Source organism: Staurois parvus, unplaced genomic scaffold (assembly GCF_062004578.1).
Source record: "Staurois parvus isolate SC_StPar_1 unplaced genomic scaffold, SC_StPar_1.0 ptg000783l, whole genome shotgun sequence".
NCBI lineage: Eukaryota > Metazoa > Chordata > Amphibia > Anura > Ranidae > Staurois > Staurois parvus.
The window spans coordinates 3,218,356-3,237,230 of NW_028318579.1; the positions used below are offsets into that span (position 1 = coordinate 3,218,356).

At 41.6% G+C, this 18,875-nt stretch overlaps 1 protein-coding gene across 1 annotated transcript in view; it reads left to right on the forward strand.

The window, feature by feature from the left end:
- Nucleotides 1–18,875, forward strand: part of COL22A1 (collagen type XXII alpha 1 chain) — a 665,084-nt gene that overhangs the window by 560,964 nt on the left and 85,245 nt on the right. The window contains exon 53 of the mRNA XM_089654647.1: nucleotides 15,284–15,337. Coding sequence (XP_089510773.1) covers nucleotides 15,284–15,337 — 54 coding nt within the window. The remainder of the gene's footprint in view (nucleotides 1–15,283; nucleotides 15,338–18,875) is intronic.

Sequence of the window (18,875 nt, forward strand, 5' to 3'; positions counted from 1 at the left end):
ACTCAGTGGCTAGACTCATCCACCTCACCAACCGCTCCACCTCTGCCACCCCCCTCTGCCTCTCCCTCCACTGGCTCCCCATTGCCCAACGCATTAAATTTAAATTGCTCACCCTGACCTATAAGGCCATTCACAACACTGCCCCTAACTACCTCACCAACCTGATTCCCAGGTACCACCCTACCCGTACCCTTCGCTCTTCACAGGACCTCCTTCTATCTTGCTCCCTGGTCTCCTCCTCCCACGCACGACTGCAAGACTTCTCCAGGTCCTCCCCCATCCTCTGGAACTCACTACCCCAATCCATCAGACTGTCACCTTCCCTCCTCACCTTCAGGCGCTCCCTGAAAACCCACCTCTTCAGGGAAGCCTACCCCACCCTCACCTAACAGCCGCTGCCCTTCCCTCCTCCTACCACTCCATCCCCCACAGCCGTTTCCTCCTGTGCCTCTACCCCCTCCCTCCTAGATTGTACGCTCGAAAGAGTAGGGCCCTCTAACCCCTCGTGTGCTGTTTGATGTTACTGTTCTGTTTCATGTATTGTCCCCCCCTCTATTGTACAGCGCTGAGCAAACCCTTTGGCGCTATATAAACTCGATAAATAAATAAATAAATGATAAAAGAAAAATGTAAAAGAAAAATTTAAAAAAATCATAATTTTTGGTTATAAACTAATTTGGGTTATTTTTTGTACTGAAAAGATAACCAAATAAAGTTTGGCCAAGATTTATGATGAAATATTATTTATTTGCAAACGTTTATAAGAAAAACACTTTTTTTTCAAGATTTTTGTACTTTTTCATTTATATAGCAAAAAAAAAAATCCCAGTGGTGAATAAATACCACCAAAATAAAGCTTTATCTGTCTAAAAAAAATGGTAAAAAATTCATATGGGTACAGTGTTGCATGACCGCGCAATTGTCATTCAAAGTGCAATAGCGCTGAAAGCTGCAAATTGGCCTGGACAGGAAGGGGGTGCAAGTGTCCGGACTGGAAGTGGTTAATGCATAAACATGATTCCAGAATTACGTGACACTTTCTGCTTTGATGCTCGCTGTTTCTTTTTTCAACCTCTAACACCAACACCAATTACCGCAGCCCCGGTGAGTATAACTTGTCTCTTCCTGCTGTTCATGTAGTGCGCCGGAGTCAGCTCCATGGTCATTTATCAGCGTCGTGAGCGAGAATCCTCAAACACATACGCTGTATTGATCCCTAGCAGCTTCACAGAGAGGCGGCAGCTTACAAGTCTCCTGGATTTGCTTTGCTGGGATTTTGTAGCTTGAAAACGTTGATGAATAATTCTCGGATCATTTATTTTCACTGAAGTCACGTTCAGGGAAAGTGTGATTTGCATGGCATAGTATTAGCTGTAGGAAATCGCACCAGCAGCGATCACAGCTCATGAATTTTAACATTTTATCCAATTCATCTCTAGCATATGTACACCGTCTATGGACCACGGCAATCTCAACGTTTCTGCTACGGACCCTGTGATCTCTATATGTAACATAAATAATACATATATACATTTGTTTTGTTAGGACAGACTAGGCTTTCTTACGATGATATCGTCTTACAAAAATGATTTTATTTGTTATTCAATTCCTCAACAAGTGTCCGTTTTACTTTCATTGGTGTTGGGTCCAGAGGCGGACTGACCATTTGGAAACTTGGGCACTGCCTGAGGGCCCAGGGTCAGTAGGGGGCCCCATGAGATGCCCCTGGTACCTTTTTCATAGGGTTTTTTGAGTTTGGGCAAGGACACAGGGGCCCCATGATCCCCTATTGCCTGGGGGCCCCATGAGTTGTCAGTCCGCCCCTGGTTGGGTCATAGTTACATAGTTACAAGGTGCTAGGCGTAATCCTGAGCTCTGAACTCTCCTTTGTGCCCCACATCTAATTACTGGCTAAATTCTGCCGCTCTTACACCTTACCAACCGATCAGCGACTGCTGCTAGACTCATACACCTTACCAACCGATCGGCGACTGCTGCTAGACTCATACACCTTACCAATCGATCGGCGACTGCTGCTAGACTCATACACCTTACCAACCGATCAGCGACTGCTGCTAGACTCATACACCTTACCAACCGATCAGCGACTGCTGCTAGACTCATACACCTTACCAACCGATCAGCGACTGCTGCTAAACTCATACACCTTACCAATCGATCAGCGACTGCTGCTAGACTCATACACCTTACCAACCGATCAGCGACTGCTGCTAGACTCATACACCTTACCGACTGATCGGCGACTGCTGCTAGACTCATACACCTTACCAATCGATCAGGGACTGCTGCTAGACTCATACACCTTACCAATCGATCAGGGACAGCTGCTAGACTCATACACCTTACCAACCGATCGGCGACTGCTGCTAGACTGATACACCTTACCAACCGATCGGCGACTTCTGCTAGACTCATACACCTTACCAATCGATCAGCGACTGCTGCTAGACTCATCCACCTTACCAATCGATCAGCGACTGCTGCTAGACTAATACACCTTAGGAACCGATCGGCAACTGCTGCTAGACGCATACACCTTACCAATCGATCAGCGACTGCTGCTAGACTCATACACCTTACCAACCGATCGGCGACTGCTGCTAGACTCATACACCTTACCAATCAATCAGCGACTGCTGCTAGACTCATACAGCTTACCAATCGATTAGCGACTGCTGCTAGACTCATACACCTTAACAATCGATCGTCGACTGCTGCTAGACTCATACACCTTACCAATCGATCGGCGACTGCTACTAGACTCATACACCTTACCAATCGATCGACGACTGCTGCTAGACTCATACACCTTACCACCGATCGGCGACTGCTGCTAGACTCATACACCTTACCAACCGATCGGCGACTGCCGCTAGATTCATACACCTTACCAACCGATCAGCGACTGCTGCTAAACTCATACACCTTACCAACCGATCGGCGACTGCTGCTAGACTCATACACCTTACCAATCGATCGGCGACTGCTGCTAGACTCATACACCTTACCAATCGATCGGCGACTGCTGCTAGACTCATACACCTTACCAACCGATCAGCGACTGTTGCTAGACTCATCCACCTTACCAACCGATCAGCGAAGGCTGCCCCTCTCTGCCAATCCCTCCACTGACCTCCACTAACCCAATGTATCAAATTCAAAATACTGACCACAGCTTACAAAGCCATCCACAACACTGCCCCTAGCTACATCGCCAACCTCATCTGCAGATACCGCCCAAATTGCCCACTCCGCTCCTCCCATGATATCCTCCTCTCTAGCTCCCTCATCACCTCCTCCCACGCTCGCCTCCAGGACTTCTCCAGAGCCTCTCCCATCCTCTGGAATTCCCTACCACAGTATGTCTGGTCAGCCCCCACCCTGTCTGCCTTTAGGCGATCTTTGAAAACTCACTTCTTCAGGGAAGCCTATCCCACCTCCACCTAAGAACTGTACTTGAATCACCTCCACCAGATCATCCCCCGCAGCTATCACCTTTTGTATCACCTCCCCCTTCCTTTAGATTGTAAGCTGCACGAGCCGGGCCCTCCTATTCCTTCTGTACTGAAATGTACTGTAATTGTACTGTCTCCCTTATATTGTAAAGCGCTGAGCAAACTGTTGGTGCTATATAAATCCTGTATAATAATAATAATACATAGTTAGTCTGGCTGAAAAAAGACAAAAGTCCATCCACTTCAACCATAGAAAAAAAAAAGTTATAATCCTCCACCCACAGTTGATCCAGAGGAAGGCAAAAATAAACCCAGGGTCCTGTCATTTGTCCCATTTAAAGTGTTACTAAACTCACAACAGTACAATCAGTCTGTAGATGCAGTAAAGCATGCTTGTTATACTCACTGTGGAACCTAAGGGGTTAATCCTCTACATTGTGTAAAAACGCTGTTTGATCCCGTCTTATCCTCCCCTTCTGCCAGTGCCCCCTTCTTATCTCCTGATAAGATATATATTGTGAAGACAGTCTGTACATGCTCAGTTTGGTGTGTATTTCTAGAGAGGTTTCTTTTTTTTGGAGAGTGCATGTGATAAGCACAGGGTCAATCAGCACTGTCCAGACAGAGGTCAGGGCTTCTGCATCTTCCTAGAGCAGAAAGAAAACTCATCCTACAAGCTTTAACCAGTGCTCGGCTGGACACTGATAGAAGTCATAAGACTGCTCTAACTGCTGATGAAAAAAGGTATTTAGAAGTTTATATTTACTAAAATAATTGAATTTCCATGTTCCGTGTACTGTGTGAGAACAGCTCTAGTGAATGCAGGGTCCGGGGAGAGCGGATATAGTGACTGCAGGGTCTGGGAAGACCAGATATAGTGAATGCAGGGTCCGGGGAGACCGGATATAGTGAATGCAGGGTCCGGGGAGAGCGGATATAGTGAATGCAGGGTCCGGGGAGAGCGGATATAGTAAATGCAGAGTCGGGGGAGACTGGATATAGTGAATGCCGGCTCCGGGGAAACCAGATCTAGTAAATGCAGGGTCCGGGGGGACCAGATATAGTGAATGCAGGATCCGGGGAGACTGGATATAGTGAATGCAGGGTCCGGGGAGACCAGATCTAGTGAATGCAGGGTCTGGGGAGACTAGATATAGTGAATGCAGGGTCCGGGGAGACCAGATATAGTGAATGCAGGGTCCGGGGAGACTAGATATAGTGAATGCAGGGTCCGGGGAGACCAGATATAGTGAATACAGGGTCCGGGGAGACCAGACATAGTGAATGCAGGGTCCGGGGAGACCAGATATAGTGAATGCAGGGTCCGGGGAGACTAGATATAGTGAATGCAGGGTCCGGGGAGACCAGATATAGTGAATGCAGGGTCCGGGGAGACTAGATATAGTGAATGCAGGGTCCGGGGAGAGCAGATATAGTGAATGTAGGGTCGGGGAGACTAGATCTAGTGAATGCAGGGTCCGGGGAGACCAGATATAGTGCATGCAGGGTCTGGGGAGACTAGATATAGTGAATGCAGGGTCTGGGGAGACCAGATATAGTGAATGCAGGGTCTGGGGAGACCAGATATAGTGAATGCAGGGTCTGGGGAGACCGGATATAGTGAATGCAGGGTCCGGGGAGACCGGATATAGTGAATGCAGGGTCCGGGGAGACCGGATATAGTGGATGCAGGGTCCGGGGAGACCAGATATAGTGAATACAGGGTCTGGGGAGACTAGATATAGTGAATGCAGGGTCCGGGGAGAGCAGATATAGTGAATGCAGGGTCCGGGGAGACCGGATATAGTGAATGCAGGGTCTGGGGAGAGTGGATATAGTGAATGCAGGGTCCGGGGAGAGCAGATATAGTGAATGCAGGGTCCGGGGAGAGCAGATATAGTGAATGCAGGGTCCTGGGTTTAGTAACACTTTAAAATTACACCAAAATTAATATTCTGGAACAAAGCATTTTAAAGTTAAATAAAATATATATTTTTTTAATTTTACCACATGTAACAAAGTAACAACAAAACAAATACCAATGAAAAAAATGTTTAAATATAAATATTTTTTAAAAATTGTATAAAATCAATCAGTAGGAAAAAGGGAAGAGTGAGTTAAGATGGCCATACATGGATTTAAATTTGGCCGATTTAGCAGGGCGTGGGCGGATTGATTGACTACCGATCGTCTTCTGTACAACCAGCCTGCAAGTTTTTCCTGAATGATCAACGCCGCTGGCTATATCCTGCAACACTGATCAGTGTGTTCTAATGACAGAGTAGGCTCCCTGCCATCAGAACACAATAGCTCAGCAGTGATTCCTCCATCCACCTCAAATATGCGGATGGGGGAATTGGGTCATTTTTCTTTTCGCTCAGCCTGTGTGGCCAGCCTTAATTAAGGCTGATTAGAATAAACTTAAAATTAAAGAGGAACAAATAAAATAGGAAAATACAATTAAATACTGGTAGTAACAAATGTTATTTTTGCAGACTTTTCTTTTTACATTGTTGGGTTTCTTTAACTGACATCGTATAGAGATGAAAGCTTATCCCATTGATCTGCAGATGAATAGATGAGTAGATATAAAAGTAACAATGTTATTTTGTATCTTCCTATCTTGCTTCTGAACAATGTTTATAAACACTGCATGCTTTTCAGAGCAGCAGCTTCCAAACCTCTGTATTTACACAGCAACTCCTGGCTGTCATTTTGACAGCCAAGAATTTCCAGCAATTGTGAGGAAGGGAGCAGCAGTGGGACAGAAGGACATGACGTAGTACACATGCCCTGTGTACTTTGATGAATGTCTTTTGAGCATGTGTAGTACGTCCAGTGTCCACAACTGGTCAAATTATTTAAAAAGAAGACTATGGATGAATAAAAGATCTCTCTCTCCCTCTGTATTTTACTTTCTTTAGCCCTTTTGCTACCAGAGTTGATGTGTGCGTTTACGATCGTACGTGCATATATGTGAGGGTCCTCAAATTTTTTTTGGGGGGAGGGGGATGTTATGTGCATGGGTCTAACTTTATTTTTTTCCAATAAAATTTTTTTTTTCATCACATAGCGGACACAAGGTCCCGTATGTGATGATTTTTTGGTGTCCGGTTCTCTATATGGAGACATGTAGGGTGTCCCCAGTTCCGGGGGATGAATTGTGAATAAAACCCCCCCGATGTCAGGTTCGTACGATAAAAGGGTTCCCTTTTAGAACATGCGTGCACACGAAATGCATCAGCGAGGAGCCTACATGCTGACGTCACGCCGCCGCATCCACCATATGGTCCAGGAGCCACCTTCTGGTATCACACTATTTTGGCATCCTTTCTTGGGGCTCTTGCTGAGCCTTACCACCCACAGAGCCCACCTAGAAAGGAGGTGAGAGGTGCTGCATTCCACTGATGACCCAGAGGGAAGTCCATACTGGGATAGAGGTGTCCTTAAGAGGATCCAGCTGGCCCACTGAGATGTAATATTTCTCAAATGCTTGATGGAATTATGCATCTGGTGAGTGCGTAATTCTATTATTTTATCCCCGGAAGATACACAGAGGATCACTTCATTTGAAGCCTCACATTTATTTATTGTTATACAGATTTTGTCACTTATAGCACCATCTTTACTTTCCTGAATGTGCCTTTGCACTATTGTCACTATATCTTTTACCTGCCTTTGGGAATGAGCATTTGCAATATTTGTCACTTTATGGATTTACCTGTGATGATTGATTCATCACTTCCGTTGTTAGCATCTGCACTTTATCATTTCATTAGTGATTGCATTATATTAGATTTATGATTCTAGCGCTGCACCTTAATATATCAGTTGGTCTTAGAAGGTTTTTGGTGCCTTTCGGTGTTACAGCAGCTCACCTTTAGTGCTCACTTATATGCCGTTTTATCTTTATATTTTATACTTCTCTCTCTTTTGCCTGCTCACCCTTTATCTCTCTTCCTCTTTATTATCCATCCCTCTCCCATCAGAATTTATTTTATTTATTTCAGGTACTTATATAGTGCCGTCAATTTACATATATATTGTACATTCACATCAGTCCCTAACCCTCAAGGGGTGTACAATTTAAGGTCCCTAACTCACATTCATACATACACATACTAGGGCCAATTTAGACAGGAGCCAATTATCCTACCAGCATGTCTTTGGAAACCGGAGTACCCGGAGGAAACCCACGCAGGCACAGGGAGAACATGCAAGCATCAGGCAGGTGGTGCCGTGGTTGGGATTTGAACCAATGACCCAAGTACTGCCAGGTGGAAGTGCTAACCATTTAGCCACTGTGCTGCCCATTTCTCTCTCTCTTTCTCTGCTCTTACACTCTGTACTTCACTGTCTCTCTCTGCTTCACTCCTTCCCTCTTCTACTTCTATCGCTGTCTTTCTTTCTATGCCTTACAGTCAATCTTGCTTTCTCCATCCTTTGCCTCAATTCCTTCCTTTATTTTCTCTCTGTATCTATTAAGATATTTACTGCCCCCCTGCGCCGCCCCCTTTATACTCACCTGAGCCCTATCCAGTGCTGTGCCTGAGAGCAGTGGCTCTCTGCTATATCTATCCTTACTGGCCATTGGCTCCAGCTGCTGTCAATCACAGCCTGTGAGGAGGGGACAAAGGCGGGGCCAAGTCCCACTGTGTGTGTCAGTGAGCACACACAGTGCAGCTTGAGATCCAGCAGCTTGCTATGGGGGAACTTGGCAGGAAGGAGGACCACAGAAGAAAAGGATCGGGGCCAAAACCTTTACACAGAGCAGCTAAGTATGACATGTTTGCCATTTTAAAAAAAGGGGGTTACAACTTTAAAGCGGGGTTCCAGCTGTTTTTGTGTTTTATTAAAAATCAGCAGCTACAAAAACTATAGCTGCTGACTTTTAATAAACACACACTTACCTGTCCCGGAGTGCAGCAATGTGCTTACCCGTGCAGTCCCTTCTCCCTTTCTTTCCTCCACAGCACCTGAATCTCAACTGTGGGCACCAGGCTGTGAAAGCTTGCGGCTTCACAGCCTGGTGCCCACTGCACATGTGCGAGTTGCGCTTCGCCTCCTAATCAGTCTGGCAGTCTTCTGGGACCTGTGAAAGTTCCCAGGAGACTGAGGGAGGGAGGAGGGGGCCGAACTTCCAGCTCACTTCGCCACGGCGAACTGAGCCGGAAGTGGGAGCGGGTACCTGTCAAAACCAGATACCTGCTCCCCCCAAAAGGTGCCACATATGGCAATGGAGGGGGGAAGGAGGAAAATAAGCGGAGTTTCCACTTTTGAGTGGAGCTCTGCTTTAAGGAGCTTTATTCATTGCTCCCTTAGAAAAGCAGTCCACTGCGGTAGTTCTGCACTACCTCAAATTATTGGTTTTATTTTGGTTGCAAATTCCACAAACTTGTTAAATCCATGCAGTATGTACAACAGTTTTGAACTGCCCAAGGTCCTGTCTCAAATGTAATAGAAATGAAGCTAGCACTCTCAGTAGTGTGTTGTTTGCAACCGGCAACATGTAACACCTGTTGTCAGGGCTCCGGGTATGACCAGAGGTGTGTGGACTGACACAGGGAAACGCAGGCTTCAGATATAGTATAAACAATATAATTTATTTAAGACTAAACAATACATAAACGCAGTGCAAGACTAAACATAAACACAGTGCAAACAAACCAAACCAAAACCCCCAACAGATAACAAAAGAACAATACTAAGCGTAGTCGGGCAGGCCGGGTCAGTAGCAAACGGGCAGGCAAGGTACAAAGGAGCAGGCAGAGCATAGTCAGACGGGCCGGGTCAGGAACAATCAGGCAGACAAGGTACAAAGGAGCAGACTGGAGAGTGGTCAGGAATAGCAGAGGTCAGGACAGGCGGAGTTCAATCAGAGTCAGGGATCAAGCAGGATCAGACAGGAAGCAGACAGGATGCAGGTACAGGGGCTCTTGGGAAACATACACCAAGGCCCAGATCACAGGCCTGGTCATTCCTTATATGCACCTTCTGCAATCAGCCTCAGGTGTTTTGGCTGACTGCAGGAGTGAGCCTCTGGTTGCTGAGAGCACCCGCTGGCCAGCCCTGGTACTGCAACCCACAAGGCAGGTGAGTCCCACCACTATTGGCAAGTCCATTCCTGACACCTGTGCACACATCTTTCTATAACTATCACAGAACTGCTCCCACAGAGCAACATAAATGAATTAAAAAAATGACATTTACTGTATATAATAATTTTAATTTTTAAAAAATCCACATAAAGGAATTACTATTAAGTTTCACAAAAAATCTGAATAAATTCAAGTTATCTTTTAACCTCTTGAGTTGTATAGTGGTCAGCTCAACTATCCATTTGTTCATATTTGTGCAAAAGTAATTCTTTTGTGTGGATTTTTTTTAAAGGTCATGCTGTGGATGGAGAATAGGGTGGAGACACCAAGATAATTTGTTTCCAGTATATTGAAATTATTATACAAATGTAATTTCTTTGTTTCATTCATGTGTTGCATGTTGCTGTTGACAACTAACATTTAAGATTGAGCCCTGGTTCACACTGTTGCGAATTGTCATGTGATTTGACAAATCGCATCCAATGATAGTTGGATGAACCGCACTTATCGGTGCGACTCCGACTTCATCAGAGTTGCAACGATTTGAAAAGTAGTTCCTGCACTACTTTTGCTGATTTTGGGTGCGACTTGCATAGACATCCGTGCACGAAGATGCACAGATGTCTATAAAGTCGCACTTGAAGTCACACTGCCATCCAACTTTGAAATTGTGCGACTTCAAGTGAAGCTGTACAGTCGGATCCAGTGTGAACCAGGGCTGAGAGTGTTAGCTTAGTTTCACACATCCATAAGTGGATTGATCTCATGTGAAGTTTGTGGATATTGCAAACAAGTAAAGCTGATCTCAGGGTAAACTGCTGGGTTTTTTTTGTAGTAAAGAGGAGAGCAGAGATATACTTACCTAATCCTCCAATCCTCCCAGGACAAGACTGGTCCCTGCAGCTCCTGTTCCCCCACCCCCCTTCAGTCTAGCGGTCTTGTGCAGTGGACTGTTCTTGACATCATAACGCCCGTAGAATTGCTCTGGACGTGAGGATGTCAGGAACCATCCACCGCTGGATCATAGGGGAGGGCCATTTTCCACTGGAGCGAAGGACCAGGTGAGTATAAGCTTTCTGGTCACACCTTTATATTCATTCTTAATGGCGCCCTAAATGTGGTGCAATTTTTGCTGCACTTGTCAAACTCCAAAATGTGCGAAAATCACGGAATGCAAAGCGTGTAAAAATGCACCTGGCTTGGAGACAAAATTTCGCCTCTTGAGCTTCTGTGTCGTGACAAACATGCATAGGGAAGCCCATTAAAGTGGATGGACTACCCTATGTGGGACATGCGGAAATGTTTGTTAATCGGTAAATAAAAATTTGGAACCGTCAGTGCCTGTAAACAGGGCTTGAAGGAATGTCTTTTCATTCAACATCACTGCCTGACCTCACAAATGGTCTTTTTGGCTGAATGGTCACAAATCCCACAGACACACTGCGGATAGGTTTGGTGGTATGACGTCCACAAACCATCACATGTGTATAATATTCTTTGCAGAAGACTAAATGAAAAAGAATGCGCTTTAAGAGACCTAATCAACCAAGAAATGTGTGGTGTATTTAGGTTCTCGTGCTGCCCTAGGCAATACAAAAATCACCTCCCCCATGGAGGAGAGACCCTGACACTGGCCAACACCCCCCTTCCCCATGAAGAGAGCCTGACATTGACCAACACCCCAGCCCACACGCAAGAGAGAGCCTTCCATACCCCCCATACACTGGCAACCCCACCACCAAGAATCAGGCTCTGCATACACCATCAAGCAGACCGCAGTCTCTCTCAGATCCCACCTGGTCCCCATGCTGCGTGTGTCTCTTCTTCCATCCCTTTTTTCGGGGGGCTGCCCCCCTGAAAAATGCTGCCCTAGGCAAATGCCTTGTTTGCCTTGCGGTAAATACGCCCCTGCGTCGGTGCTAAGAAGGCAGGTTAGAGCATCACCTGAACCATAAATATTTTTCGACTTTTAAAAAATTCCAGCAAATGATAAACTGAATTGTGATCTGGTGTATATAGTGCTGTGCCTCCATCCAGGTTTTTCTGTCTTCCTTTGGTGGGACAATGGATTCTCAGAATCATTTAATTCCATCTATGTGCCCTCTGGTGCCACTCTTTGATTGTCCTCTTGGGGTTCCATTGGTCTCTTTGACAAATCCCGGGACAGACACCCTGTATCGGTCATCATATGGAAGTGTCACAGTAAATTTTTTTGTGCCAACTGGAATGGCTATGGGAGCTTCCCACTTTCTTCCTCCCTCATGTGACTGGGTGAGCTAAAGGGAACATCTAGCTGAAGGGTTCTCTTGTGAGGAGGATCAATACAGCTACAGATCGTCGCTCCCAGAGATCATGCGTTATTAGCTGGTTTATAACATTACCAACCTGGAGCTCTGGACCTATTGGATTTGTCTGAATGGTGGTTTTTGGCAAGCTTAACAAGAGGATATCTAGTTATGCTTGGTTTTCACCATGCTCTGGTGAGTGTTCATTTTGATGGGGCGCTAGCCACTTAAAGGACACAGTGGTGCTTTGGGATATTGAGACTGTTCTTACAAGAAGTATCAAGAGTGGATTTTACTCTCCTTATCACACTCTGTCAAACCTTGGTGGAAGAACTGTTAATTCTTATTTTATTTGATTTTATATTTTTTTATTATTTTTTATATAATTTTTTTTTCATTATTATTCATAGTTACAGAGTTAGTCTGGCTGAAAAAAGAAAAAAGTCCATCCAGTTCAACCATAGAAAAAAAAGTTATAATCCTATACCCACAGTTGATCCAGAGGAAGGCAAAAAAAACCCAGCAAAGCATGATCCAATTTGCTCCTGCTGGGAAAAAAATTCCTTCCTGATCCCCCGAGAGGTAATCAGATATTCCCTGGATCAACTTTACCTATAAATGTTATATCCAGTTATATTCTGTGTATCCAAGAAACAATCCAGGACTTTCCTACAGCAATCCACTGAGCTGGCCAGAACCATGTTTTGTTGTGATATGAAGTGAAGCGCTGTTTTATGAGGATTGCCTCACACTTTCATCATGCAATTGGTTTAATTAATATCAAAACAGCAGCTCATTGGTTGGGTTTTTCGTTTTAGTTCACCAATACATAAGCACGTAGCTTTATGCTCTTACGAGCGGTCATTTGTTATACAATTTTTTTTTACTAATTATCAAGCTGACTTGTAGTTTTAATAAAATATTATAATACAGGATTTATATGGAGCCAACAGTTTGCTCAGCGCTGTACAATGTAACGGGAGACAATGCAGCAGCAATACAGTTCAATACAAGAGGGTTAGGAGGGCCCTGATCCATGGAGCTTACAATCTAAGATAAAAGATTCATAGTTTTGTTTTTATGAGCAAAGGACAGTAGTGTGAGCAGCATCTCGTATTCTTCTTAAGGCCCCATGTACACAGGACACTTCTGAATGATGGAAACTGACTGCTGAAAAATGTAGGTTAAAAAAACGTCTGTTTAGCCGCGTTTGAATACCGCATTTATGAGCGTTTGTGTTTAGAACCTTTTTTTTAAGATAACCTCAGGAGACCTTCCAAAATACCCAGAATGCAGTAAAAGATTAACTATTTCAGACATTTTGAGAGAAATAGAGAGAGTAGAAGCAGAGAGAGCAGTATGTGTTGAGATCAGCTGTCTTTTTTTTTGTGGTGTTTGGATGTGTTCCAGCTCATTTCTGTGCAGAAATTATTGCAGCAGTGTCTAACATATTTTTTTTTTCATGTGAAACCTCAAAGTATGGTGTACCGGGTCCATTTGAGTACCTGGAAAACACTTTGCATGCATTTTTCATGATGAATAAAAGGCTCTGGACAGCATCTGAAAATGGAAGAGTTAAAAAAATGTTTCAAACGCAACCGCCTATACAAGCGTTTGAAAAATCTACTGCTGAACGCAAGTTTGGTGCGTTCAGAAAAAGGACTGTAAACTCAACTGCCTGTAAATGACTGTAAACGACGATGTGTACATGGACACATAGGAAAACATTAGGGAGAATTCAGGGACTGCTGAAAAAAAACGCTGAACAGATCCAGAACGTCAGTTTATCAACTGCAGTGTACATGAGCCCTAAGGGGGTGCTCAAATATCATTTCCGATTTTTTTAATTGTGTTTTTGTAGACATTATGTGGCATCCTTTCCTCATGAAGTGAATGAATATTCATGAAACGCGTAGATAGAACGGTGCACTTTATTGATTTGGCCTTGTAGGGTCATTTGAAATGGAACCTGTTTATTATTATAATGTGTATTTTACACTCGTATATGCTGGGATACAATGAATCAGCTTGTTATTTTACCTAGTTCTCCAATGTATGCATTGAGATTTTCATGTATTGATTAATTAACTGATATTTTGTGTAGAACTTATTTATATCCAATTTGTAAAAATTCCAGTATTAAATGTGTATGCATCTGTTCGGTGTGTCCTTCGTCTATAAACAAGAGAAAAGGTGGAAAAGGTCCTCCCCAAGGTACTTTATTGAGGACCCGAAAAGGTCCTCCCCGAGATACTTTATTGAGGACCCGAAAAGGTCCTCCCCGAGATACTTTATTGAGGACCCAAAAAGGTCCTCCCCGAGATACTTTATTCAGGACCCGAAAAAGGTCCTCCCCGAGATACTTTATTCAGGACCCGAAAAGGTCCTCCCCGAGATAATTTATTGAGGACCCAAAAAGGTCCTCTCCAAGATACTTTATTGAGGACCCAAAAAGGTCCTCCTTGAGATACTTTATTGAGGACCCGAAAAGGTCCTCCCCGAGATAATTTATTGAGGACCCGAAAAGGTCCTCCCCGAGATACTTTATTGAGGAGCCGAAAAGGTACTCCCTGAGATACTTTATTCAGGACTCGAAAAGGTCCTCCCCGAGATACTTTATTGAGCACCCGAAAAGGTCCTCCCCGAGATAATTTATTGAGGACCCGAAAAGGTCCTCCCCGAGATACTTTATTGAGGAGCCGAAAAGGTCCTCCCCGAGATAATTTATTGAGGACCCGAAAAGGTCCTCCTCGAGATACTTTATTGAGGTCCCAAGAAGATCCTCTCCAAGATACATTATTGAGAACCCAAGAAGGTCCTCTCGAAGATACTTTACTGACGACCTGAAAAGGTCCTCCCCGAGATACTTTATTGAGGACCCGAAAAGGTCCTCCCCGAGAAACTTTATTGAGGACCCAAAAAGGTCCTTTTCAAGATACTTTATTGAGGACCTAAAAAGGTCCTCCCAAAGATACTTTACTTGAGGACCCAAGAAGGTCCTCCTCATGATACTTTATTGAGGACCCAAGAAGGTCCTCTCCAAGATACATTATTGAAGAGCCAAGAAGGTCCTCTCCAAGATACTTTATTGAGGACCCAAGAAGGTCCTCCCCAAGATACTTTATTGAGGACCCAAGAAGGTCCTCCTCAAGATACTTTATTGATGTACCTTGCAGTTATCCCTAAATATATTCACTTAGTAGCAGCTTGTATTCATTTTTCATCACTTCCTACCCATCAGATACTATTTCCAGTGGTTGCAATCTGGCTATAATTAAGGAGATGGAAAGATTTGGAGTTCCACAAACTCCTATCTGTAGTTCATCCAGAGGGTTCCACGTGAATGTTCTTACGTTTCATAGGCATGTCCATACATCTGAATAACTCTGCAGCATCGCTGATTAAATCTGCTTTGTTTTTTTAGGGAAAGCCAGGAGAACCAGGACCACCAGGAAGAGAGGGAACACGAGGACTTCCGGTGAGTACCTGGGATGAATCTTCGTAGAGCGCACTTCCCCAAACCTTCTCAGATCCTCAATGAAATGCTGAAAGAAACCCAAAGATTGCCATGGATGACCTCACCTCCTGGAAATGCTACTTGCCTGATCATTCTAATCCACTGTCACCAGTAAATAATGAGTCACTGACTCAAAACACATGTGCAGACAGGGGTGGACTGACAACTCATGGGGCCCCCGGGCAATAGGGGGTCATGGGGCCCCTGTTTCCTCACCCACACCCAAAAAAACCTATGAAAAAGACAATAAAAATGTACCAGGGGCCTCTCATGGGGCCCCCTACTGACCCCGGGCCCTCGGGCAGTGCTCGAGTGCTCGAATGGTCAGTCCGCCCCTGTGTGCAGATCACTAGCTCTAATTTGACTTCATATGTAAAGTGGTTAAACGATTGGCATGATAGCCAGGAATCGGTTTTTCAGAGGAAAGTCAGCACTGACAATCTTAAAAAAAAACAGTGAATACAGACATTCTACAGACAATATTCACATATAAGAAGCTGATAGGTTCACTCAGGAAAGCTCAATGACAGCAAAATGACAGCCTGTCAAAGTCGCACAAAGAAAGGGATCATTGTAAATATAAGAAAGTCTTTGTATTTGGCTGTGCTGTTCCATTTGTCAGTTTTAAAAGGTGTGAATAAAAATATTAAAGTATTATAAAATATATTATTATTTAAAAAAAATTAAAAAAAAAAAAATTAATATTATTAGTAGTAGTAGTATTTTATAAAATCTATTATTATTAATATACTATATATAATTTTTATTAATATTATTAAATATTGTATTAATGTTAATTTTTCTAAAAACAAAATAATTAATATTAATGTGTTAGTAATAGTAGTATTTTCTAAAATGTATTATTATTATTTATTATTATTATTATTTTAATAATAATAATAGTAATAATAATACATATAGTATTAATGTTAATTTTTTTTAAATAATATTATTAATATGTTGTTATTATTATTATCATTAGTAGTAGTAGTAGTAGTACTGCAATCCCACAGGAAACCATTTTTGGAGAAATGTGCTTCAGGCAGGAGCTTCCTGCGCTGTCACCTCATTCCTGCTGGTGGTCTGACACCTTGGGAATTTTAAATATTTACACTGCCTTTGTGCACCTTATTTATCTGTGTGATGTGATGGATTCCTTCCAGTGAACCTGGAGTTGTCTATTCATCTCCCATTGATCTCCTTGATATGGCTAACTAGGGTGTCAGTGTGGGATCTGAACACCAGCTGCTCGTTTGATCTCTTGATTGGAGATCAAAGTGTCTGGTAAGAGGCTGATTTTTTTTTTTTCTTTTGTGTCAAGCATTTGTGGACACCTATGCACTTTCCATTGAAGGATTTCTTTAGCACTCAGCACTGTGTTATTGAATATTGGACTTACTTATTATTTAATACATGAATGTGGACTTATATTATTTCTATGAATTTATGCACATTTTTTATGTAGCACTATTTATTTGTTTCATTATTGTTTATGATTATTTAGTGTACAGCGCACTCATTTTTTATATGTTTTGTATTTTCTGGTGTTCAGGGAAAGAGTAGCAGCAGTTCACTCATTGTTTCACTAATGTTTCAGAATATATTTTTTCACACATTTATTCACATATTACATTGTTTAGAGTGTAGCGCAGTTTTCCCCCCCCTTTTTTTCAGTAGTAGAATTAATAGTAGTATTTGATAATAATAGTAACAATAATAATATATTTTTATAAATAAATAGTAATAATAATAATAATAGTAGTAATAATAATATATCTTATAAATAGTAATACTAATAATAGTAGTAGTAAGTAGTAGTAGTAGTAATAATAATAATACATTTTATAAATAAGTAGTAGTAGTAGTAGTAATAATAATAATATATTTTATAAATAAATTGTACTAATAATAATAGTAGTAGTAGTAATAATAATGTATGTTATAAATAAATAGTAATAATAATAGTAGTAGCAGTAGTAGTAATAATAATAATATATGTTATAAATAAATAGTAATAATAATAATAATAATAGTAGTAGTAGTAGTAATAATATTATATGTTATAAATAAATAGTAATAATAATAGTAGTAGTAGTAATAATATCTTTTTATAAATAAATAGTAATAATAATAGTAATAATAATAGTAGTAGTAGTAATAATAATATATGTTATAAATAAATAGTAATAATAATAATAGTAGTAGTAGTAGTAATAATAATATATGTTATAAATAAATAGTAATAATAATAGTAGTAGCAGTAGTAGTAGTAATAATATATTTTATAAATAAATAGTAATAATAATAATAGTAATAATAATAGTAGTAGTAGTAGTAGTAATAATAATATATGTTATAAATAAATAGTAATAATAATAGTAGTAGTAGTAATAATAATAATATATGTTATAAATAAATAGTAATAATAATAGTAGTAGCAGTAGTAGTAGTAGTAGTAATAATATATTTTATAAATAAATAGTAATAATAATAATAGTAATAATAATATATGTTATAAATAAATAGTAATAATAATAATAGTAATAATAATATATGTTATAAATAAATAGTAATAATAATAGTAGTAGCAGTAGTAGTAGTACTAATATACTTTAGAAATAAATAGTAATAATAGTAATAATAATATATTTTAGAAATAAATAGTAATAGAAATAATAATAATACATTTTATAAATAAATAGTAATAATAGTAGTAGTAGTAGATTTTACAAATAATAATAGTATATTTTACACAATTTTAAATTAATATAAATAAAATCTAAGATCAAAAGATTTGTGTTGAAGATATACAAAAGATGCTCATTTTGTTACAGAAAAGCAAAACACATTTTTCCCATGTTTTTTTTATTATAATAAAGCACTAAATAGGCCTTTTCCTGCATCTACCAATTATACTAGAGAAGGTCACTTCAGTGAACAAACAACACATTAAAACTGGCCATGTAGGAGGGAGCAGGAAATGATTCATCATGAGCTCATGCTTGCTGGAGCCAAAAGGTGCACAGAGGGAACACACTCTACCGGGTCACCTTTCATCCAAGCATGGCCGCTGTGCCCAATTCCCCCTATTTTCTTCTGTTGGTACCTTACTGATCTGGGAACCCCTATCTGTAATGCAGGAGAGAATGTTCAGAGCACACACATTGTAGATTCTCACATACAGAAATCTTAGGGGTTCATGTACTTCTTTATAGTGTGCATTACATTAAGTCATCCCATTGAAACAAATGAGCTGCCAATGCAGCCGACCTTGCCATGGCCGTATTTTGGTAATGCAACACACGACCATGCATTGTGTCATGCTGCGGCACCGGCACATTGCCTCAATACGTTGAAGTGGGTTTTAAAATGAATAACACCTCAATACAGTAATGCATGTCGCATATGTTTCTGCAGTGTGTTCGTATAAATGGGTCCTAAAACAAAAAAAGAAAAATGTCAGTTCTTTGATTGGACAAGGTGGACAGGCACGGTGGTG